General features: G+C 37.4%; 2 protein-coding genes across 2 annotated transcripts; both read left to right on the top strand.

Moving 5' to 3' along the window:
• Positions 1 to 204: 204 nt before the first annotated feature.
• Positions 205 to 23,550, top strand: LOC113703209 (uncharacterized). Its single transcript, XM_027224500.2, has 23 exons — positions 205 to 667; positions 1,577 to 2,656; positions 3,867 to 3,982; positions 5,259 to 5,467; positions 6,439 to 6,558; positions 11,453 to 11,581; positions 11,668 to 11,793; positions 12,662 to 12,717; positions 12,824 to 12,923; positions 13,718 to 13,835; positions 13,988 to 14,197; positions 14,709 to 15,033; positions 16,381 to 16,474; positions 18,482 to 18,590; positions 18,726 to 18,994; positions 19,094 to 19,218; positions 19,737 to 19,971; positions 20,205 to 20,393; positions 20,484 to 20,767; positions 21,435 to 21,639; positions 21,714 to 21,953; positions 22,508 to 22,593; positions 23,128 to 23,550. Exons 2-23 carry the CDS (start codon positions 1,809 to 1,811, stop codon positions 23,285 to 23,287), a joined length of 4,353 nt encoding a protein of 1,450 aa, XP_027080301.1. The 5' UTR covers positions 205 to 667; positions 1,577 to 1,808; the 3' UTR covers positions 23,288 to 23,550.
• LOC140012902 (uncharacterized protein At3g28850-like) lies at positions 6,600 to 9,892 on the top strand. The gene is made up of 2 exons (XM_072061425.1): positions 6,600 to 6,609; positions 9,204 to 9,892. The coding sequence occupies exons 1-2, from the start codon at positions 6,600 to 6,602 to the stop codon at positions 9,890 to 9,892; spliced, it is 699 nt and encodes a 232-aa protein (XP_071917526.1).

The raw sequence follows: 23,550 nt of genomic DNA, 5'->3' as shown, positions 1-23,550 counted from the left end.
TCAAGAAAAGAAAAAGAAAAAAAAATCCCAACAAATCCCAAAAAATCAACAAGAAGATCAGAAACCAATGGCATATCAGAAGTTTACCCAAAAAAGGAGGAGAATTGTGTACGGGAAAGCGAGAGAGGAGGGACACGAAAGTGAGGAAAGTCACTGGACACACTGTGGATCTAAAACGGAGTCTGTCCAGCACAGCACTGTGTTGAGTCCTGAGTGAGTTGGACTCTTTTATGACTCTTTTCTCTGCTGCCTTCCTTTTTTGTTCTCTTCTTTCTCTCCTTCTTCTTCAGTCTTCTTCAGTCTGCTCTGCTTTCTTCGCTTCATCATTCTTCTTACACACACTCACGCACTAGAGCCTCCTTGCTCTACTCCTCTTTTTTTCATCACTCTCCATTCTCTCCGTTTGAATTCCTTTCAATCTAATCCAAAACCATAAAGTAATGTAAAGGAAAAAGGGGAAAAGCTTCCGTCCAGTCACCATCACTATCCAATACGTCACTCAGTCTCGCTCCTTTTTTTTTTTTTGGTTTTTTGAAAAACAAATATAAGAAACGCCGAGAAATTCATTGATGAAGGAAGAGAGGTGTATATATACAAGTATACGCAAAGATAGGAAGACGAAAGAGTCAATTTTATTGAACGCTCCAGAATTCTCCGTTCTCTCCTGGTAAGTGAAAATTCACTAACTTTGTAGTTAGTATGGGAATTTAGTTCATGTTTAGGTGAAATTTAGTTTGAAAATGAGGAATTTGATGTTGTATATACTTACATGCGTATAAATATGCATACCTGTATTTGATTTTTTTTGGATATAATGTTTGTTTGTTGAGTAAATTTTGTGTTTTTTGATCTGCATTACTTGAAGAAATGATTTACCGGCGTGATCGCCAATGCGGAATCGATTCTTCATTTACATGTTAGTGAAGTTCTCTCGGGTTTTGTCTTGTGTGCTTCTTTTATTGGTTGTTTCTGATGTTTGTGTTTTTGTACCCTGCCTTTCGCCGCGTCTCAAATTCAATTCTTATGCGTCTTGATTTTTAGCGTTTTTGTTGTCTAATTAGGAATCGATGAATAAGTGTTTTTTTCCTTCTATTTTTTTTTGTTAGAATTTTCTGGACTACCAGGGAAGTAAGTAAAAAAAGAGAAAATTTGTGGTTCTTCTATCAATTATCTTAGTAACATGTAGAAAACAAATTGTAGATAAAAGATACAGATATCCAATTATATATGTTTATTCACTCAAATGCATACTTTTGCTCTGCCGGCATGAGTTTAGCTCCAAGATTGTCCCTTCACCCCTGCCACGTTTTCTCTTTTTTTTTTTTTGGGGGGGGGGGGGGGTGGTTGAGGGTTGGGGGAACTGGGGGATGAAAGGGTCCCAACTTTTCATTAACTACTCTTTCTTATGTCCTTTCTTTTTTTTGGGTTAACAATGCAAATGTAGCATCGGGATTACAGCATATTTGAATAGCTTCCAAGATGGCCAAACTTTGTGTATCTTCTATGTTTAGGAATTTTCTATATGATTGATCTCTTTTTGTAAAAATAATACTCAAGAAAAGGTTCTAATTTGCAGGATATGTTGAATGTAATTGGCTTCCCGGACTGGGACTTCGTGGAACAGTCTTGATGATGAATGGTCTATCTCTGATACATAAGGGGCTATATGACCGCTGAAGATAATCTAAAGCAATATTTTGGTTTTGCTTAGATTTTACAGATTTTACCAAGCTGAGCAGTAGACCGGGATTTGAGCATTTTCATTCATGTATTGGAAGTGATACATTTTGCTTTCTTAGTCAGCTGTGATGTGTCCAGTGCACACTCAATCTTTGCTTTCCTGGTGTGTTTTGTCTGGACATCTTCTGATTAGTGTGCTATCTTTCTGTTTGGGGCAATATATAACTCAGCCAGCTGACTTAGGAAAGACGTTGGATCCTCAGTCTTGGCCAGTTTTAGGTAATAGGTCCAAAAAGAATTATGCTTTTGGCATTCGACAACCAAGATACACGTCCCTGAAAAATGATTTTTTATCTTGTGAGGACCTAGAGGGTGTTGGATCATTTGATACCACTTGCTTGTTGAATTCAAACCTTTTTGTGAATTCTGATATTCATGTTTTCGGCACTGGAAACTTGGAGATACTTCCTAGCGTTTCAATTGCTTGCCCTGTTAAAGGATGCATTATACATTTCAATTTATCTGGCAATATTAAAGTGGGAAATAATGCGGCCATAATTGCTGGTTCTGTTGTCTTTGCTGCTGGCAATCTGACTCTGGGGGCTGAATCTTCTATAAACACGACAGCGTTGGCTGGGTCACCGCCTTCTCAGACCAGTGGGACACCCGTTGGCAATGACGGAGCCGGTGGAGGCCATGGTGGCCGCGGAGCATCCTGTCTGAAATCTAATGAGACAAGTTTTTGGGGTGGTGATGTTTACTGTTGGTCTAGTCTGTCCAAACCATGGTGTTATGGGAGTAAGGGTGGCAGCATGTCTGACCAACATAAGTTTGGAGGAAAGGGTGGAGGACGAATTTTACTTCATGTTAAGGATGTTTTGTCTATAAATGGATCTGTAACTGCAGAAGGTGGGGATGGAGGACTAGAGGGGGGAGGAGGATCTGGTGGTAGCATATTTATTCGTGCAAAGAAGCTGTGAGTCACTTTCTGATTTGACTACTTCAATGTCGCTGTTTCTTTTTCGTTCTTCTTTTTAGTTTTTCCAGAATGCTGGTAAATCAATTGTTGCTGTCAAGCTGTCTGCTAACAAAAGAATATAAGGACTTCCCAGCATGAAAGAAAAGGCAGGCCTATGAGTGTAACAAACACCATATCATACCCACTACTTTTTGTGCAAATGAAATAGCTCAATGAATTCAATTTGAGCATTATGCTATAATCCTGAATGACAAAAACTGTTCAATCTGTGATTTCCATGCAAGGCTCCCCCCCCAGCCCCCACCAACAACAAACACCAAAAAAAAGATTTTTTTTTCCTTTCTTCTTCTTCTTCTTCTCTGGATTCAGAAGGTGATTGATGTAAATGAAGTTAAGGTAAAAGATCTTGTTTTCTATGTTGCTTAGAACTATTGGTCTAGTAGTTTGAATCTCATAGAAGTCATATGCTATGGTTCCAGAGTGACATTTGTGGCAACTCTGTTCACAAGTAATTTTTAAAGAAACTAGATCACCTTTTACACAGTCTGCTTCTTTGTCATGTACTTTGTCTTGTTTCCTAAATATGTTAGTTGTTTTATGGGTGCTGATTAGGTTTCTTATGCATCAAAGGAAAGCATATCAAATACAGGACAAATTATCGTCGTTAAGAACCAACACTTAATGTGGCATTTATGAACCAGTAGCACTTGTGAACTGGTTTATTTTTAGGAGATGGTAAAGTTGTCATGTGAAAAAGCAAGAACAAATATAACTACTTAATGGCAAAAGTAGCAGTCGGAAGAAAAGTCGTGTCATATCAATTAGGATAATGAATACAAGAGGCAGAAGGTAGGGGCTCCAGTAGGAAGATATCAGACAATAACATACTGTAAGACTTCTGGACAAGGTGGACTGTATATACAACAAAATGTGGCAAAAGAGTATTTTTTTCAACAGTAATCTTCTAATTTTCTTCTTGTCCCTACTCTGTCTAATTTCAGTAAATTTTACTCGAAAATGTGACTACAGTTGAATGCAAACATTAAAATGAAAACTACAACAACCTCCACGAACAGACCTTTTTTCAGTTAATTATAGTGTTATAACTACATAGATATATACAATAGTTCCGCAAGCAGCAATCAGATGAATTTTTTGTTTCCAATTTCATGCCTCTCGTAACTGTTGCATGAGTTTTTGTATGCAGGAAGGGATTTGGTATCATCAGTGCAGCTGGTGGTAGAGGATGGGGTGGTGGGGGAGGAGGAAGGATTTCTCTGAATTGTTACAGCAAACAAGAAGATGTAAAAGTCACCGTGCATGGTATGTATTGGTTTCAGCTGAATCTAGTTCTTTCTAGTAAAGTCGTTGGTTCCTTCTTCTATTGGACTCTCACTTCCATCAACAGTGACGCTTTTTGGAATAGTGGGTTTGATATATATATATATATATATATGTATGTATATCTGTTTGATAGGAACTTAAAGACTTTCTATTTTGTTGCGTATCGATCAGATGATTAAATAGGACCATTTAGCTTTATTGGTTTGATATTCTTGGTATCTGCTTCTAGTGAATCATACCAATAAGCTTCTCGGTGATACTTCTGTAAAAGCTGATATGCCGTGACACACACAGACAGCGATGGATAACACAAGCCAGCACACCTGTAGAAATCCATGTACATACAGACCAATACCAACGTATAAATCTGCTCTCAAAGATATGCCCATGTAAATTGAAAGCTTCATGCTTTAAAAAAAGGCTGGGTTCTAGCATGAAGGTTAAGAACGAACAGGATTAGAATTGGCCATTAACCAGGAGCACTTTATTTTTTTATTTCTAAATTGGAAATCCTATAAATGTATCCTCCCAGTATTTTGATTTAGTCAAGTATATCTTTTTTCTTTCTCGAGGAAATTCGAGCTTTTGACGCGTACATGTTGAAATGATTTTCTACGATTTTGCATTCATCGTCCACTGTTGCAAATAATTAATTAAGATCACTGGTAGAATTGCCCATAAAAATTTCTCATTATTCAATTCCCATGATAAAGTGGTTAATTTTAAATGGAAGTTATGGAAGTTAATTTTAAAGTGCTGAACCTTGGGTAGATATAGAATTGCTGTTAAGTTGTTGTTGAGGGTAACTGGCTGCTTGGATTAATTAAGGGCGACAACTGAAGGTGACTTCTAGTAATTATGAATCGTCTTGCCAGACTAATACATCTTTTTGTGATTTTTGTCAGTTTGTAATACGGAATATAAAGCAATACTAAGAAATTGTAGACTAATTGGATTCTGCTACTGAACCCCAACAATTATGATTAAGATGAAATGACCCATCAGACCAGAAGATGAAATGTTTGTCTGACACAATTATGAGGAATGCTTTATGTCTTGCCATCACATTGAAACAAATAGAACTCCAATGGAAATTCCTTGTTAAATCCTTTGGAAATTCCAATAGCTATCATTGCTTCTCCCTGGTATGTCTGTAAAAGAAAATATGTGTTGCTTTGTGGATTCCCTTTTCCTCCAGTGTTTTATCTCTGCATTCAGAATTAGCTTAAGTTACATGATCTGGGTTCGCTGGCAGGTGGTTTCAGTAGTGGATGCCAACTGAATGCTGGAGCAGCGGGTACTTATTTTGATGCATCTGTACTGAGTCTGCGAGTTAGTAATGACAATATTACTACCGAAACAGAGACTCCTTTGTTGGATTTCTCTACTAGTCCTCTCTGGACAAATGTTTATGTGGAAAACAATGCTAAAGTTTTGGTGCCTTTGCTCTGGACAAGAGTTCAGGTGTTTCTTTAAATCATATTCCTTTACAATAAAATAAATGAATGTCTCCATATATCTTCTAGTCATAATTTCATTCCTTCGTGTCCGCTACATGACTGTGATATAGATCTTTTTGTGTGAGGGACATTTATGCAAATCTCTCTCTCTCTCTCACACACACACACACACTCACCCTGATCTGAATTATTGCTCATAAAAATGTCTTACCTTTTTATACGTTGGATCAGAAAGTTTAACACTTTTATATCTATTGCCATCATTCTTCTTTTGGAACTTGATGCTGGAATTTAATGAGACCTGGAATGAAGTCTGTAATGGTGGGAATTTCTGCTACACCAAGGAACTTGAAATTAAAGAGGACTGAATTGAGACCATTTTTTAAAAGACTCCTTGTTGATGGGTTGATATTTTTGTGGTAATTTTCACATCTTAACCAGGGTCATTGTCTTTTGGTCAGCTCTTCTCTTTTGGATTATTTCTTTGCTCTTGAGCTCTTTAGTGAGTTTCTATAGTAGTCTTATATAGGATGTCGGCAGGGATTAATTGGTTTACTAATTATTCATTAGTTGACATGCTTTCACCACTGGATATGTTAATGAAGGCAACATGTTTAGTTTACCTGTTTTGTGAACTTACAGAATGCAATATCAATGTTCACCTAGTGATATTTGATGTACAATGTACATCAGAATTTGTTGCAAAAGAGTTAACAAATATCAAGATTTTACTATGGAGGAGGGAAAAAATCATTCCTACTATTTTCTTGCATAGTCAAAAAATAGCGATCCAAATCTACATAGTTCTAGACTTTTGGGCTCTGAAATGACTTAGAAACTAGCAAGTATGCTGACCTGTGGGGATAGACTGTCTACATCTGAAATACTCTTAATTATGTTAAGTGTTTAACAGACTCATGGATTAACTTTTTGACATCTGCTTATCTTTTGTTTTAACATCTGCTCTTTATGAAGGTTAGAGGCCAAATTAGCCTACTTTATGGAAGCAGCATCAGTTTTGGGTTGTCTGATTATCCAGTCTCTGAATTTGAGCTTGTAGCCGAGGAACTGCTGATGAGTTTTTCTGTGATAAAGGTAAAAAGGTTCACTTGTGTCAGTTGCTGCATTTAATATACATGTCAACTGGTATTTTGGGAGGAAAACATCTAGTCACCGTATTATGAGTGACCAACTAGTATTTATAGGAGTACAAACCTAACAAACTATTTACAAGAATACCCTTACTAATTTATTATCTACAAGAATACTTATATTCTCTTGACACTCCCCCTCAAGTTGGAGCATATATATCATAAGCACCCAACTTGTTACAAATGTATTTCACCCTAGAACCCCCTAAACTCTTGGTAAACACATCAGCCAATTGATCTACAGACGGTACATGAGATGTCTTGATGACCCCGTCAAGCAATTTCTCTCGAATGAAATGACAATCAACTTCAATATGTTTTGTCCTTTCATGAAACACTGGATTAGATGCAATATGAACAGCCGCCTGATTATCACACACTAAATTCATAGGCTGTTTATGCTCAAACCCAAGTTCCAGTAATATGCTCTTCAACCAAACCAACTCACACACAGTGTGAGCCATAGCGCGGTATTCAGATTCTGCACTTGATCTGGATACAACTGTTTGCTTCTTACTCTTCCACGACACTAAATTACCACCAACAAACACACAATATCCTGTAGTCGATCTTCGATCTGAGGCAGAACCAGCCCAATCTGCATCACTATATCCTTCAATATCAGTGTGTCCATGATTTTGATACAGCAACCCTTTTCCAGGAGCACTCTTAAGATATCTGAGAATCCGTATAACAGCATCCCAATGACTAGTACGAGGGGTATCAAGAAATTGACTCACAACACTCACTGCAAACGAAATGTCAGGTCTCGTTACAGTGAGATAATTTAATTTACCCACAAGTCTTCGATATTGCTTAGGATCATCAAGTAATGCACCTTGATCTCCTGCTAATTTCACATTTGGATCCATAGGAGTATCCACAGGTCGGCAACCTAACATCCCAACTTCACTCAACATATCGAGTACATATTTTCTTTGACATAAATAAATCCCATATTTAGACCGAGCTACCTCAATACCCAGAAAATACTGTAGATGACCTAAATCCTTTGTCTGAAAGTTTGCCTGCAGATTGGATTTAAGTTTCTGAATCCCCACAACATCATCACCTGTAATCACAATGTCATCCACATAAACAACTAATAAAATTTTACCAGCATTAGAATGCCGATAAAATACAGAGTGATCTACTCCACATCTTGTCAGACCGAACTCCATGACAACACTACTAAACCGGCCAAACCAAGCCCTCGGAGACTGTTTCAATCCATATAAGGATTTTTTCAAACGACAAACCAACCGCGGATTCTCCCCCTGAACAACAAATCCAGGAGGTTGTTCCATATATACCTCTTCTTTCAAATCTCCATGCAGAAATGCATTTTTCACATCCAACTGATGCAATGGCCAATTATAAGTGGCTGCCAAAGAGATAAGAAGACGAACAGAGGTAATCTTTGCAACAGGAGAAAAAGTTTCTAAGTAATCTACTCCATACACCTGAGTAAATCCTCTAGCTACCAGCCGAGCCTTCAATCTATCAATAGAACCATTAGGCTGCACTTTTATAGTGTACACCCATTTACAACCAACAACAGGCTTACCTGAAGGACGAGGGACAAGATCCCAAGTACCATTTTGTTCCAAAGCAGACATCTCTTCTAGAGGAAAAAGAGGGACACTGGTCTAACTCACAAGACATACTTTGTTTGATAAAATACGGAGTGGATTCAAAGAAAGTAACATCAGCACAAGTAAAAAATCGATTTAAAACTGGACTGTAACATCTATACCCTTTTTGCGCTCGTGCATATCCTAAGAAAATACACTTAATAGCACGAGAATCTAATTTATCCACCCCGGGAGCAAGCTGATGAACAAAGCAGACACATCCAAAAATACGAGGAGGCAATTTAAACACAGGTTCATGAGGAAAAAGAATGGAGTGAGGTAATTGACCTTCAAGAATATTAGATGGCATGCGATTAATTAAATAACATGCAGTTAGAACTGCATCACTCCAAAATTGTTTGGGCACATTCATGTGCAACAACAGTGTTCGAGCAATTTCGATTAAATGTCCAATTTTCCTTTCAGCAACTCCATTCTGTTGTGGAGTGTGAGGACAAGAGGACTGATGAATAATACCAGACTTAGTCATAAAGGTATTAAAAGGAGTGGAAAAATATTCTTTCGCATTATCACTGCGAAGTATACGCACAGGCACACCAAATTGATTCTTTATTTCTGTAACAAATGCACAAAAAATGGAATATAATTCTGAACGATCTTTCATTAAATAAAGCCATGTAACTCTGGAAAAATCATCAACAAAGACTACAAAATATTTAAAACCTAACTTTGAAGTGACTCGACTAGGACCCCAAACATCAGAATGAACTAACAAAAAGGGTTCAGAAACCCGTTTATTGACTTTAGGAGCAAAAGAAACACGATGATGCTTTCCTAACTGACAAGACTCACATTCTAACGAAGATAATTGATTCAAAGTAGGAACCAACTTTTTCAAATTTTGTAAAGACGGATGACCTAAACGACAGTGAATTTCAAGAGGAGAAACAGTAGCAGGACATGCTATCGGACCATTAAAGTTGAGAAAGTAAAGACCATTATGCTCATGCCCTCCACCATCTTCCTCTTTGCAAAGGGGATACTAACCATTTGGTTTCTCTCACATCAACCACCTATGGTTCTCTAGTCCTCGTTGACCCTCCAAAGCCTAATTTTGATGCTGAAGATTTTGTGAATTCGACGGTGACTGCCCAGATTGTTAAACCTCCAAATGTAAATGATTCTGGCGACCCTTTATCCCCTGACTCGGTTATCAACACTTGGGAGCTCATGGAAGGCCTCGACGAGTTAGATTTTGATGTGGTTGATCCTCCTGGTGAATCCCCTAAAAAGCCCATTCTGTGTAGCAAGTCTAAGACTTTTGATTTGGGGTCTATGACGAAAGATTTTGATGCAAATGAGTTGGAAAGGAGTTATGAGTTTGTTGAGCATTCGGATTCCAAGCCATTGTGGCAGCATTTGTCTGAGGAGTCTTTGCTGGCTAAGTTAGACCCCAATGTGGTTTCGAGTTATCGAAAAGCGTTATTGAGTAAACAATTTGGGGGAAAAGAAGCAAAAGAGTGGTTGAAATCTGGAAAGATTCAGCCTATTGGGTCACCTAATAGTACTTCATTCTGTTCCAAAAGGAGTGATATTTATTTGTCAGGAGCTGAGGATAGGGTTGTGTTGTACTATACTAGTTTGAGAGGGAAGAGATGCGTGACTTGTAGTTTGGTACTGTAAGAATTTAACATAATCTTCCTCGGATATAATAACAGTTTTCTGGGACCTATGTGCTGAAGAACTTGATTTAACTTGATCAGTGGTAACCCCATTAGCAAAACTTTCAACCATAGCGAATAGCACTTCAAACAAAACAGCAATCAAAATTCGCTATAAACAGTGCGCCGTGAACAGTGCGCGTGAATAGTACCGGGGTGAACAGTATCGCGATGAACAGTACCGCGTGAACAGTGCGCGATGAACAGTATCGCGTCAAGACTTTTGCTAGATGTTTAACCCTAACCCTAGGACTTTTGCTCTGATACCATGTCAACTGGTATTTTGGGAGGAAAACATCTAGTCACCGTATTATGAGTGACCAACTAGTATTTATAGGAGTACAAACCTAACAAACTATTTACAAGAATACCCTTACTAATTTATTATCTACAAGAATACTTATATTCTCTTGACAATACACAAGCTGGTATTGTGAGTTTATTGTGACGCTAAACATAGCTAACAGTGTTGCTTTACTTCTGAACATGATCGAAGATAACGGTTTATGTAAAAAGAAAGAGAGAAATATATGCCATGCTTGGGCCTCTGAGGTGCATACTTATTTTATGCTTGCTGAGTTAGGAGATAGCCAATGTTTGTGCAAGCATGTTAAGATAGACTTACATATTCAGAATTATGAACTCAAAAGAGCATTAGAGGATTAGTCTTACTTTTAAGTCTTTTATTGGAACTACAGATTTTTCACTTAGTAAGTTGCTAGGAATTTCTTTTATAAGTGCTGAATAATCTTCACCTTTGCAAATCACTTTATTACTGGATTTGACCTAATTATGTATTGAAAGGACTGCAAATGTAGAGAACATATTATAAGAAAAAGAAAAAAGTCTGCATGTCTACAAGAATTTCTGGACCTTGAGCACCAGAGCTTGCAGCAATTGCCAATTGATGGTAATGTTGTATGGAATTTTCTCTTCTAGCATGACATATGTCACTGTAGACATCTAAAAGGATGGATTCATTCCACCCTGCAGCGTTGATTTTAACTTGGAAAATCCCTGGACTATTTATAAACAGTGCATAATTTAGTGCACAACTAGGAAGGCACTGGATGTTGCCTGTTTCTTGAAACTGACTCCTGGTATTGTCGGACATGATTTTGTAGAGTTTGGAAGCCGATTACCTTCAGGGGTTTGGACCAAGCACATCTAAGTTTCCATGTCAGATCTGCAGCAAGACCTTGTATGCTCACTTATAATGGTTGACCTTTAGAAGAAAATCTACCGGAACTGAAATTCTGTAATATTTGGTCTATATGTGCACTAGGTGGAGGTCCAATCCTATGGATAGTATCCAAATTTTGATAAAATTTTGTTCTGTGCAAATATATCATTATTTCATCTATCTCAACTTCGATGCTTGTTTGTTGCCCTGTGACAGTAAAAGACATGAAGTTGTAAATACTTATGTCAGGTGCTGTTCTTTTGGCCTTGAGACAGAATGATGCTAGTAAAATCCATGTACTGTTCGTAATATGTTCATTGATATGGTAATCTATTGCAGGTGTATGGTGCACTCAGAGTTGCTGTTAAAATGTTGCTCATGTTGAACTCCAAAATTGAAGTTGACGGTTGTGGAAATACAGTTGTTACCACTTCTGTCCTTGAGGTCCGGAATCTTGCAGTTCTGAAGGTAGCTTATCCAAGTGTGCTGCACATAGACATCAGGGAAATATAGTTTCCGGTTATATTCAGAGGCACTGATCTCCTTTGTTTCAGGGCAACTCTATCATCAGTTCAAATGCAAATTTGGCTCTCTATGGGCAGGGACTTCTTGAATTGACTGGTGATGGGGATGCAATCAAAGGCCAACGAGTTTCCTTGTCCCTATTTTATAACATTACGGTAAGAACCTAGACCAAAATTTGCTGATTTACTTCAAATATCTGAATGTTGGATGTGTAGCAGAGTCTCTACTGAGTTTTAGGGTGAGTATCTGTTTTGCCAGTAAAGCTTGAGTTGTCCAGAGGTTCACTTGAATGTGAATGTATTGAAAATGCAAACAAATCTTAATATGTTGTGGCCACAGGGAAAACCGTGGTGGCAAAGCTCTAATTCAGCTGTAATTTTGCTCATAGTTCCTAATGCACGGTTTGCTTGGCTACCATTTGGATCTTGAATCAGAATAGGCTGCTGTTAGTGAGATTTAACAAGATGTGTCGCATGAAGGGGGAACTCGATAGTGATAGCAAATTATTCGAAATGTTTAATTCTTAAGAATAAGGGACACTAGATTAACTAATACTATCTTATTGTTGTTGATTAGCGGCGGGGAAAGGGATTTTGCTGCTCCTGCCGCCAATCAATACATCAGCCCGTCATTTTACAATATAATTCTCACCTTCTTTAAAGAATTATAATTTTGATACAGTCTTATATTGTCTCACCTTCTCAATAATTGCTTAGAATACTTCTAGGAAGGGTGTTTATATGTGAGTAACAAATTCTGATTCTTTGCTAATGAGAGGTGGTGCTCTCACCTGTTGTGAAAAGGACCAAGTCCTTGGCGTTTTGTCCTCATTCTCCAATTTTGTTTTCTGCTAATTAAATTGGTTCAGTTATGTTTATTCTCCTTTCATGCTAAATAGTTTGAATGTTAAAATTATGTAACCAAGTTTAAAATCATTTTGGTTTTCACTATTGTGAGCTGTTTCTTGGATACACAACTGTTGATTCTGTATGTTTACCCAACAAGACGACGTATTTCTTTCAGGTTGGCCCAGGATCTTTGCTTCAAGCTCCACTGGACAATGGTAGCAGTAGAAGCATGTAAGTAAACACTAGGTGTTCATTTTTGAAGCTCAAAGGTGTTTCAGTGATTTCAATTTCTTGCTGGTTTACAAGTTTGATATAAGCTATCTAACCCTTCAAATAGGGTAACAAAATCTCTTTGTGAGAGCTCTGACTGCCCAGTGGATTTGATTACCCCTCCAGATGATTGTCATGTTAATTATACATTGAGCTTCTCACTGCAAGTAAGTGGTCTTTCTTTGGTGTTATTTTTCCTCTTCCTTTCACAATATGCTAAGCAAGTTGAGTGTTTTTTTTTTCTTTTTCAATATATAGAGTCGAAGGTTGTATGGCTTTGTAGCTTATTCACAGCTGGTTAGTCTATGCTGGGGTATCGGAACAATGTCAGTATAAAATGAAGGTATACCCTTTTGTAGTGCCACAAGTTATCCTGTGGATGGGGAAATTTGGATCCAAAGCTAGACCTGTGAAGTTGACCAGAAACATGAACAGATTTGGCCTCAATTTTACCTCTTGACAACAATTCTATTATTCATATCTAGTATGGGTTATGTGTTGTCTTCTCCCTTTAAATTAACTTGAAGATGAATCAGTACTTATGTGTAGCTTCTTAGTACGTGGTTCATTTACGAAGACGCTTCACAAGATTGATATTGTGGTTCATAGTTTGTCAGTCGTAAGCGTGTAAAGAATAAAACAGGAGAGAAGAGAGAAAACAATTTTAGGGTTTACCTTTTGTCCAAGAGAAGAGAGAAATCAATTTTAAGGTTTACCTTTTATCCTGTGGGAGAGTTTAAGGAGGAATCAGTTGTGATTCCCTTTGCATAAACTTGTCTCTCTGATAATCTATGTAGTCCATTTATCTCCTCAACCATAATTAAATTATCCACAAGTTTCTCTATTTGTGGTTTTCTTTACGTTGCTGATGTAAATCCTCTTTTTCTTGGGCTGAAAAGTATTTTCACACAATTCCTTGCTGTTTTTTAGACTAATTCTCTCTTGTGTGCACTTCTGGTAGATTTGTCGTGTTGAAGACATTCTTGTGAGTGGTGTAATTATGGGGAGCATTATTCACATCCACAGGGCAAGAACTGTCATTGTGGACAGTATTGGCATGATAACTGCATCAGAGTTTGGTAATATTGTTTGTGCATAATCTCTGTTCTGTTTACAATGCTTTCACATTTGCTTTGTTTGGTTTCTTTGGACATCATTAATCAAATCAGAATCCATGCTTTAACAAAAGGATTATGCATAGAAGATTCTTATCTGATTTTGAGCTATACAGGTTGCAGTAGTGGTGTTGGTCAGGGAAACTACTCACATGGGGCTGGTGGTGGTGCTGGACATGGAGGAAGAGGGGGCTCTGGATTTTATAACGGGATCCTCAGTAAAGGTGGCCAGAGATATGGTAGAGCAGATCTTCCTTGTGAATTAGGAAGTGGTTCTGAGGTTCCAAACCTGTCATGTGGAAATATCTCTGGAGGGGGGATGATTGGTAACCAGTTCGAGTAAATTATTGTTCTTATTTTATTTTGCTTATATGAAAATTGTTGTTTTTTCTTTGAAGGTGCTGTTAGTTGTTTTTTCAAGTTTAAAGCATCTAAAATATACTCATTCATCTAGGAAGGACATGACTGCATAACATTTCTTATCTTGATATTGAAATTGGGAAAGGAATCTACTTGAGAGAAAGAAGCTATTTGAAGCATATAGTGATTTTATAGGCTTGACAGATTGAAGGAAAGTTGGATAATCTGCTGCTAAGGGTCCAGCTTTAACTTGAAAGAGTGCATAACTTTATTTCACTTCCAAAACAAAAGAAAAAGGTTCTGCATTTCTACTTGGCAGAAATGTCTAAAGTACTGATTATGTAATATCGATATAGAATTCCCTGTACACAAATTAGGAGCCTAGAAAATAGTGATCTACCCAAGTTTTTCTGATCCTTGTTATTTTTAACAAGTTACCTTACCAGTTCTTGGTGTTCAATCTTTTGTCTTTGCTAGTAATGGGATCTAACCAGTGGCCACTCCTAAGGCTTGATATTCGTGGATCTGTGAGGTCCGATGGTGAAAGCTGTCGTAAAGCAGCAACAAACAGTAATGGCAGTTTGATTGGAGGACTTGGTGGAGGTTCTGGTGGGACAATTCTTCTGTTTTTGCAATCACTTGCCCTTTATTTGAACTCCTCTTTATCTGTTGTTGGAGGCCATGGTGGACCTCTCGGCGGTGGTGGCGGTGGAGGTGGAAGAATCCATTTTCACTGGTCAAATATAGATGCAGGCAATGAATACGTCCCACTAGCAACTGTAAATGGTACTCTCAGCAACAGGTATGTTTAATATCTGATCTATAACTTTTTATGGATCATGCTCATTTTTTTTTTTTAAGATATAGTCTGTTTCTATTTCATGTTTGTCCCAAATTAAAGTAGCAGGACAATCCACATGTATTTTTATCCTGCCATGCAACCAGAGATTCAGAAGTGCAAGCTGAGGAGGCCTTGGTCTAGTGGCTAAGGTTGAGGCTCCAGGAATTTAGAGGTTGTGGGTTCAAACCCCCCCGCCCCTTCCCGTTTCTTAAATCCCACCCTCCCCCCCCCCCCCCCCCCCCCACCACTTCTGGAAAAAAAATTTAAAAAGGGAAAACAAGGGGAAAAAAAAGATCCATAAGCACAGTTAAGTGTAAATCCAGATGTTTTGAATTTGAAAAATATAAAACATGCTATTGTGGCTATAACTGTCATGAAAATGGTACTAGTCTGCATATTTATTGTCTGCAACCTCCGTATTGTTTTATATTCATGTTTTTTAAATTCTTACTTGTGTTCTTTTCTCCAGTGACAGCATGCATACATGTCAAGACCCTTGAATTCCCTTTGCATTTTAATTTTTTCTTTCCATTTTCCTGGGTCTCTTTTTTCAAGCTCTTTCTTCATTCCCTCAACTAATCTCTTGTTTTCATAGGTTAAAGTCAATTCTCACTCTTACTAATCCAATCTTTCTTGTCTACTTGTCCATCCCATTTTACAAGTTATCTGCAATTATTTTTGCTACATAGGATCTTCATGATGAAAGTCCACGAAGAGTTCCCATTTGTTTTCTTCTCGAATATTGTGACAATAATAAATTTCATTTATTTGGTTCCGTTGAAAATTGTGGCACTTATTTAGGACAGCCATGATGCATGTTGTTTCATATTAAAACATAAGATGAAAATGGTGCATGTTGTTTCATGATCCTTTGGATTAGTTAAAGTTGTCATATGCCGTATTGTCACCTTGTTGAACTCCTACAAATCCTAAATATCAAGAGAAAGATGATTTTCAACTGTTTTTTTGTTTTGCCACGAAGGCTTAACACAATGCGATGGGTCTGTGGAAGATCATACTTCTTGTTGAGATTTTTGACAATGAGATGAGGGTGTATAGCAATAAATTCATGGCAGGATGTTTTAAACTCAATCCTTCCTGTTTCAGTTGTAGACCATCTAACATTGATATTGTTAAAATCTCCAGTTATTACTGGTCCTATGGTTGGATAGATGAGATGCATGAACATTTTTCTGAAATTCTTCATTACAGTGGTATATGACTAAAAAGATGATTATTTATAGTCTTGTAGAAGAAAAGAGTTTCTAATCTCCAGACTCACATTACTTGCCGTCCAAATTTTAACAGTGGAGGAGCTGGCAATGGAGGTGGTCTTCGTGGAGAGGAGGGCACTGTTACTGGGAAAAAGTGCCCTACAGGTCTGTATGGTACATTTTGTACGGTATGTCTGTATTTCTTTGTCTTCCCACTGCTTTGTTTAGCTGCAGTTTTCTTGACCATCTTGCACTTGAATGGATGACATGCATAATTCTTTCTAAATTACTACTTGGAACTTTTCTTAGTTAATGTAGATCGAGAAAATAGACTGAACGGGCAGTTAGAGGCAAGAGATGTTCCTAACTCCTGCCCCCCTAACCTTTATTTCGAGTAAATTTTCTGGTTTTTGGTTCAGCAATGTTTGTTATCTAAATTTCACACTCCATAGCTCACAGTGGACCATCTTAGAAATTCTAAATATATAGATTGTCTTTTTTGGACCCTCTTTCTCTATGCACATTGCCCATTCTAATAAAAAAATCCCACCATTTTTCTATTTCTTTTCTTTCATTTTTCTTTTGTTTTGGGGGGGGGGGGGGTTTGGGGGTAGGTTGTGGTTTTTATGCCACAATTAGAGATCAACAGTAATTCTTGTTGTCCTACATCTGATATTAGGGAGTTATTGCGTGATTTATGAGACAAAGCCGGTTAGTAACTGGATTTAATCACATGAACTAGTAGCTAACTATCCTGCTTTTGATTCAGCTTGCCCCTTGGACTGAGAAGTAGTACCTTAGCAGTCAGTTGTTTTACCAGGACCAATTAAATTACTGATTGAGTTTTGGCTTCTGTTTTAGTCTATATTTTTCCTTATCCACTAAAGAGATCAATAAGTTCTGTGCCAAAGAATTGGTCATCTTTGGGGCATAACTATTACTTATAAATGTTGGAGCTATCTTTACTGAAAGTTCATTCAACTTTTACGGCAGTACAATATGTTCTACTTTTTGTTCAAGACAGCTATATGAAGAGAATTGGAGTGGGCATCATAGTTAAAGAACTTACAATTTGAAAAATAGAAATTCCCTTTACCTTTTATGGATGTTTCCACGATCGAAGTCCAGGTAAAGGGGGTTGAAAATCCTTTTAAAACAATTTCTGACTAGATGACCAAAGAAAATGTCCACCCACGGTTGGAATCTTTAGATATCCTCCTTCGTACTAAAACTATTGTTGAGCATCTGGATACCCTGTCCTCTGCATGGGGTAACATATCTGTTACTTTACACCTTGAACCCGTGAGCAATCATCCTAACAGCAAAAATTTGGATGTTTTTGCAAGCTGTGAAACTTGAAGTTCATGATGTCTATTTCTCCAGATGACAAAGCTAGAAAAGAGTTTTGACAACGCTTTTAAATCCTAGGCAAAAAAATACAGTGTTCGTTTTTCACATTATATCTGGTCGAGGGTTGATTTCGGAGGATAGAAAGCAAAGCCCTAGATTTTGGAGATGAGTTAAAATACCAAATCCTTCTAAGCTATTAAACGAGATCTACATTTTTGAATGTCAGACTCCCTAATTTTCCTCTTTGTTTTGAGCTCTTAAACTTCCAAGAGTTCATTTTAACAATTTAAGGAAAGAAATACGTTCCACCACATTTCTTGACCCATTCTTGATGGAAATCAAGGTGATTTTTTCCTGCTAGTTTGAGTTCTTTTTTAAGATAGGAAATCTTTAACTTTGTCAGTTTGGTTCCTGCCTGATGTTCTCCATTTTTGAGTGCTAGGATTAGAAAAAATGTGATTTAAGAGTACAATTTGTGGATACTAACTTCTACTGAAATGTTGCAATTTTTGCTGAATTGCTTGGCATGCCTATCATAAATGCCAAGCTAAGGGAAATATCAAGTGATTATGAACTTTTTTCTTTGTTATGGGACAATGTACCTTTTCTTCCTGACTGGTTCTCTTTTACATGCATGTATATGAGTAGAATGAATTCCTGTATAAGAGTAGGTTGACTGGAATGAATCCATTGTCTCATAAATAGTTCCTCTTCAGATCTGGTATCAAGCATTTTTTTTAAAGCTTGTGATTGATCCACGTTTAACTACTTGCTGCTGAGAGTATGAAAATGTAATTTTAATTTAGAGGAAATTTACTTTCATTTGGTAATGTAATGATTCTTAGGAATGCCCTGTTGGCACATACAAAGATGTTGAAGGATCTGATGAAAATCTCTGCAAACCTTGTCCCCTTGAGCGCCTTCCTAGTCGTGCATTTTTTGTCTATGTACGAGGTGATGTAATGCAATGAGCTTTAATTTTCTTAGAATTTTTTCTCAATTATTTGCTCCATCATTGGACATGTTAGATCTAACTTCATTTGGCTATGCCCAAAAAAAAAAAATCATTTTGGGTATGATTTGCTACAGGGGGTGTTACCAAATCAGCTTGTCCCTACATATGTATATCTGAAAAGTACAGAATGCCCAACTGCTATACCCCTTTTGAAGAGCTGATACATGCTTTTGGAGGTCCCTGGCCATTCTCACTCTTATCGGCGTGTCTTGTACTCCTTCTAGCTCTAGTATTGAGCACTTTGAGGATCAAATTGATTGGGTCAGGATATTCATATGTCAATGTGAATTCAATTGAGCACCAAAATCATCATCATTCTCCTTATCTTCTTTCTTTATCTGAGGTATGGCCTTCAGTAACTTTTTGGTTCTAGGATGCATTTATGTAGTATTGCAAAATTGGCAATTTTTAATTTACAGTCGTTTGTTTGCTTAACATCTAGGTCCGAGGTACCAGAGCTGAAGAAACTCAGAGCCATGTCCACAGGATGTACTTTATGGGTCCCAATACTTTCAGAGAACCATGGCATCTTCCCTATTCGCCTCCCAATGCAATTGTTGAGATTGTGTAAGTATTCACATGTAATCTAAATTTTTTTGGACAGTAGGCAAAGGTTTAGAAGAAAAAACCTCGTTCATCTTGGAACCTTTAATGTAGGAGTTTAATTTATTAATTCTTTTGACATCTTTGATTACAAGACAATTTTGATTGCTGAACATATTTTTTTCTGTCATTTTAAAAAACTGTTCTTACATTTATGATTATTTAGTATCTTTTGAGTTTTACACCTGAAAGATATTAGTCTCGCATTTTCGATAAAACCTTCTCGTAAAAGTATTTTAACGATATTTTCGGTTTCTTCTTATTCATGAATATTTCACAAAGATACATAAGTCAATCTTTTATCCGTTTCTCTGAGTCAGAAGTTTGACTTCTTCTCTAATGAATTGTACTTGGTTGAGACTCACATAGCTTCAAGCTTCAACTATCTGGTCCAATACAGCGACAATGTGAGAGATTTTTTAAACAAAATTGTATGTAGCAAAATTTCCAAGGTTATATGTGCTAATGGTGATTAACGGCAGGTATGAAGATGCTTTCAATAGATTTATTGATGAGATCAACTTGGTTGCTGCATATGAATGGTGGGAAGGGTCAGTGCATAGTATATTATCAGTTCTTGCGTATCCTTGTGCCTGGTCCTGGAAACAATGGCGTCGGAGAAATAAAGTCCACCGTCTTCAGGAGTACGTTAAATCTGAGTATGATCATTCTTGTCTACGATCCTGCAGATCACGAGCATTATACAAAGGAATGAAGGTTTGACTTTGTTTTCTTTACTAATATAGTGTGACTTTTTTATGTATGAATATCAGAATAGTCTATTTCAGATCTCATTTTTTGTAGTTGAAAATAAGTTGAAGCATAGGAAGCCTGTCTAAATCACTAACTTCCCAAGTCTTTGTTAGACTAAATTATACTGTGAAGGGTCAAAAAACAAATGGAGTAACATATTTTTACCAAGACTGATGTTCTGGGCTGCTATTATGCAGGTTGGAGCAACGCCAGACCTGATGATTGCTTATATAGATTTCTTCCTTGGTGGAGATGAGAAGCGTATGGATATTGTAACGAGTATGCAGAAGAGATTTCCTATGTCTATTATCTTTGGTGGGAATGGGAGCTATATGTCACCCTATAATCTCCACAGTGACACACTATTGACAAACCTCCTTGCTCAGGTCTTTACAGAATGGCATTTGTTAGTATATGAAAAAAACTTTCATTTGCAATGCTTGTCTTAACATGTAAATCATTGTGTATTTTTTTAGCATGTTCCTACAACTGTCTGGAACCGTTTGGTTGCGGGGTTGAATGCCCAGCTGAGAACAGTAAGGCAGGGATCAATCCGTTCTACTCTGGTCCCTGTTATTAGTTGGATCAGAAGTCATGCAAATCCCCAGCTTGACTTTCATGGTGTTAAAATTGAGTTAGGATGGTTCCAAGCCACTGCTAGTGGGTACTATCAGTTGGGTATTTGGGTCATAGTTGGTGATTATTCTCTCCATGATGTCCACCAGTCTGATATTTTGGACAGTGGTGATGAGTGCTCAAGGTAATCTTCATATCTTCACCTAAGAGACAAAAGTGTATGCTTCTCTCTCTCTCTCTCTCTCTCACACACACACACACATGCACAGACAGACATAGGGAGAGGCACTTAAAAGTTTCTTGAGTTCTACCTCCTCTTAAGTTGAATGGTGATGCATTCTGTTTTCCTGGTATTGATACTTTTAAGCTTTCGAGCTATTTCTGTTGACTCTAAGTTAGAAAAGTTGGATGGTGATGAATGGCAGTCTGGTGATTGGGATGTACTAACCCGCTACATGAGTAGGATCCTATAAAATCTTTTCGGACTTGATGAGGAAAACTTTTTCATCCATTCTAATAAACAAACATAAATGTGTAAACTTCGCCACAGAAGATGCCAGCTTTTAAAGATCTGTTTATTGATATTCATATTTTTGAGCTCTTTGGGAACATTATCTTTTTCTTTAGTTTATCAATTGTTAAAGGTGAAAGTGATGAATTACTTAACCGCATTTCCTATGTCGGATGACTAGCAAACTAATATATCAGGAAATTGAGGACTGCTGTACTTGCTCATGATAATCTTAACATTTCATCGCAAGGATCGTGATAACACTTGTCCTTTTATTGGTTAACTAAGTTATTTCAGACTTCATGCTCTTATTCTTCAATTTGTCTTTTTCTTGGACCAGAAAATTCGCCACCATAGATAAATGCCAGCGGAAAGCACAGCATGGCCATCTGAGTACAAGTCATTCATTATTGCGCAAAAGGACTACTGCTGGAAAGAATGGTGGTCTTATAAATGACATTACCTTGAAATCACTGGATTTCAAAAGGGACTATCTTTTCCCTTTTTCTCTTCTGTTGCATAACACCAGGCCTGTTGGCAGAGAGGTACTCGCAAGCTTGATTCTTGCTGGTTGAATTTTTATCTGGCATCTAAAAATTGGGTTTTTGTTCTGTTTCAGGACACGATTCAGCTGCTGATCTCTATCATGGTCTTGGCAGACCTTTTCGTTACCCTTCTTATATTGCTTCTGTTCTACTGGATGTCACTTGGGGCTTTTCTTTCTGTACTGCTTATCCTACCCCTATCATTGCTTTCTACTTTTCCAGCTGGTCTGAATGCCTTATTCAGTAAAGGTGCCAGGAGAGCTTCACTTGCTCGTGTCTACGCATTGTGGAATGCATCCTCATTGTCAAATATTGTAAGTGATGTTTGAGGTGCAGCATGTCTAGTTCAACTACTTATGCTGTTGTAAATGATGGTCTGCTTTAAGGTTTCTGGATTGCTTACATAAGTGGTGTATGGTCATTTGGGAACCTTAGATATTTACCTTTTTTTGAATCCAAATGACATAATCTGCAGGACCCCACAAACTAGTCTTGTCCAAAGAACTTCAGAAAAGTGCTTGGTTATAAGTTCAGTTCGATCCCACATATTATTTGTTTTTTACCAGCCTAAATGGTGAAGCATGAGGGCCACCTTTTTCACCTATTGTGTACGATATCATCATTTTAAGACGTCTGGATCTTGATATAAACAATTGGAGAAATTGATGGGGGATTTCTTTGTTGAGTGTACTTGAACCAGGTTGTAAACAAACAATTACGAGGGATTAAACTGCTTGTATATGACTTGAGGCTTAAGAATCCTTGTGAGACAATTAAAAAGGCACAAGATATATGTTGTGTTGGTTTTCTTTTTTTTTTTTTTTTCATATTATATAGTTTGATCTGATCATTATATCGTTGTATGCAGGCTGTTGCATTTATCTGTAGCATAATTCATTATGCAGTTTCGTATTTGAAGCCCCATCCAGATACTAATGCATGGAATTCCAGACGGTAAGGCGATTGAGTTCTTGAAAAACTTGGTTGATTTACCCGTGTTTGTATTCAAGAAGGATAAGAGAACTTTAAAGAAAGACTTTGGCATTTCTTTCAAGTGCAGCCTTGCAATAGCAAGTTGCAAGTAATAGACAATAAAGGAACCATATAGCTGTAGAAAGTTGATATGCTAAGAAAATAAAATATGGGGAGAATGGAAACGCATGATACTGAACAAATTAAAGGCTTATGTTTCATGAGTTAGTGGGATTCTGTAATTGCGCAGTTTTTTTCTCTTCTTTTGTTCTTTATTTCCACCATTGTTAGCTCTACTACGCTAGAACAAGCAGTTTCCTGCTGACTAAGAGCTAGAGGTTAAACAAAAGGCTTATCCCTCGTCTTTGCTGAGGGTGCCAAAAGATGGACTGATAAATCCCTCGCTAGTGACAATTGTGCTTAAAGACTTTTAATTTGGAGACTTCCGAGAATTGTCTTTACTCTTGTAACTCATTTTTGAAGGGTCTAATGAACTTTTGAATCTCATTATGTCAGGGGGGATGACGAATGGTGGCTTTTGCCTACAATCTTGCTGATATTCAAGGTTGTTCAGGCTCGATTTGTAGATTGGCACATAGCAAACCGAGAAATCCAAGATTTTTCTCTCTTCAGTCCTGACCCGGATACTTTTTGGGCATATGAATCGGTGTCTTGATGCATTGTAGGAGGGCTTTTTGATGAGGAAAAAGTGTGGCTGTTCGTTTGCAGTCTTTCTCATGATTAGTCGTGTATATATATGTTTAGGTTTGTGTAAAGCTCTAGTATAGCTGTGCAGGTTTTGTTTACTTGTAAGTATAATAGTTTTGGAAGAGCATTTAGATGTCGAGAGAGAGACAGAGTTCAACATTGAGGGAGGTAATCGAATATAGATTGGATGCACATATAATATATATATGTTGGTATGGTATTCTTTATCAA

Source organism: Coffea arabica, chromosome 8e, assembly GCF_036785885.1.
Source record: "Coffea arabica cultivar ET-39 chromosome 8e, Coffea Arabica ET-39 HiFi, whole genome shotgun sequence".
Lineage (NCBI taxonomy): Eukaryota > Viridiplantae > Streptophyta > Magnoliopsida > Gentianales > Rubiaceae > Coffea > Coffea arabica.
Note: the sequence above shows the minus strand (reverse complement) of the source record. Positions and strands in the feature narration are given on the sequence as shown.

What these genes read in the sequence shown, in the direction of transcription:
- LOC113703209 (XM_027224500.2), top strand. Translation starts at nt 1,809, where the DNA reads ATGTGTCCAGTGCACACTCAATCTTTGCTTTCCTGGTGTGTTTTGTCT. An exon ending in GGAATCTTGCAGTTCTGAAG is followed by an intron (nt 11,582 to 11,667) that starts GTAGCTTATCCA and finishes CCTTTGTTTCAG; the next exon opens with GGCAACTCTATCATCAGTTC. An exon ending in CCCTATTTTATAACATTACG is followed by an intron (nt 11,794 to 12,661) that starts GTAAGAACCTAG and finishes TATTTCTTTCAG; the next exon opens with GTTGGCCCAGGATCTTTGCT.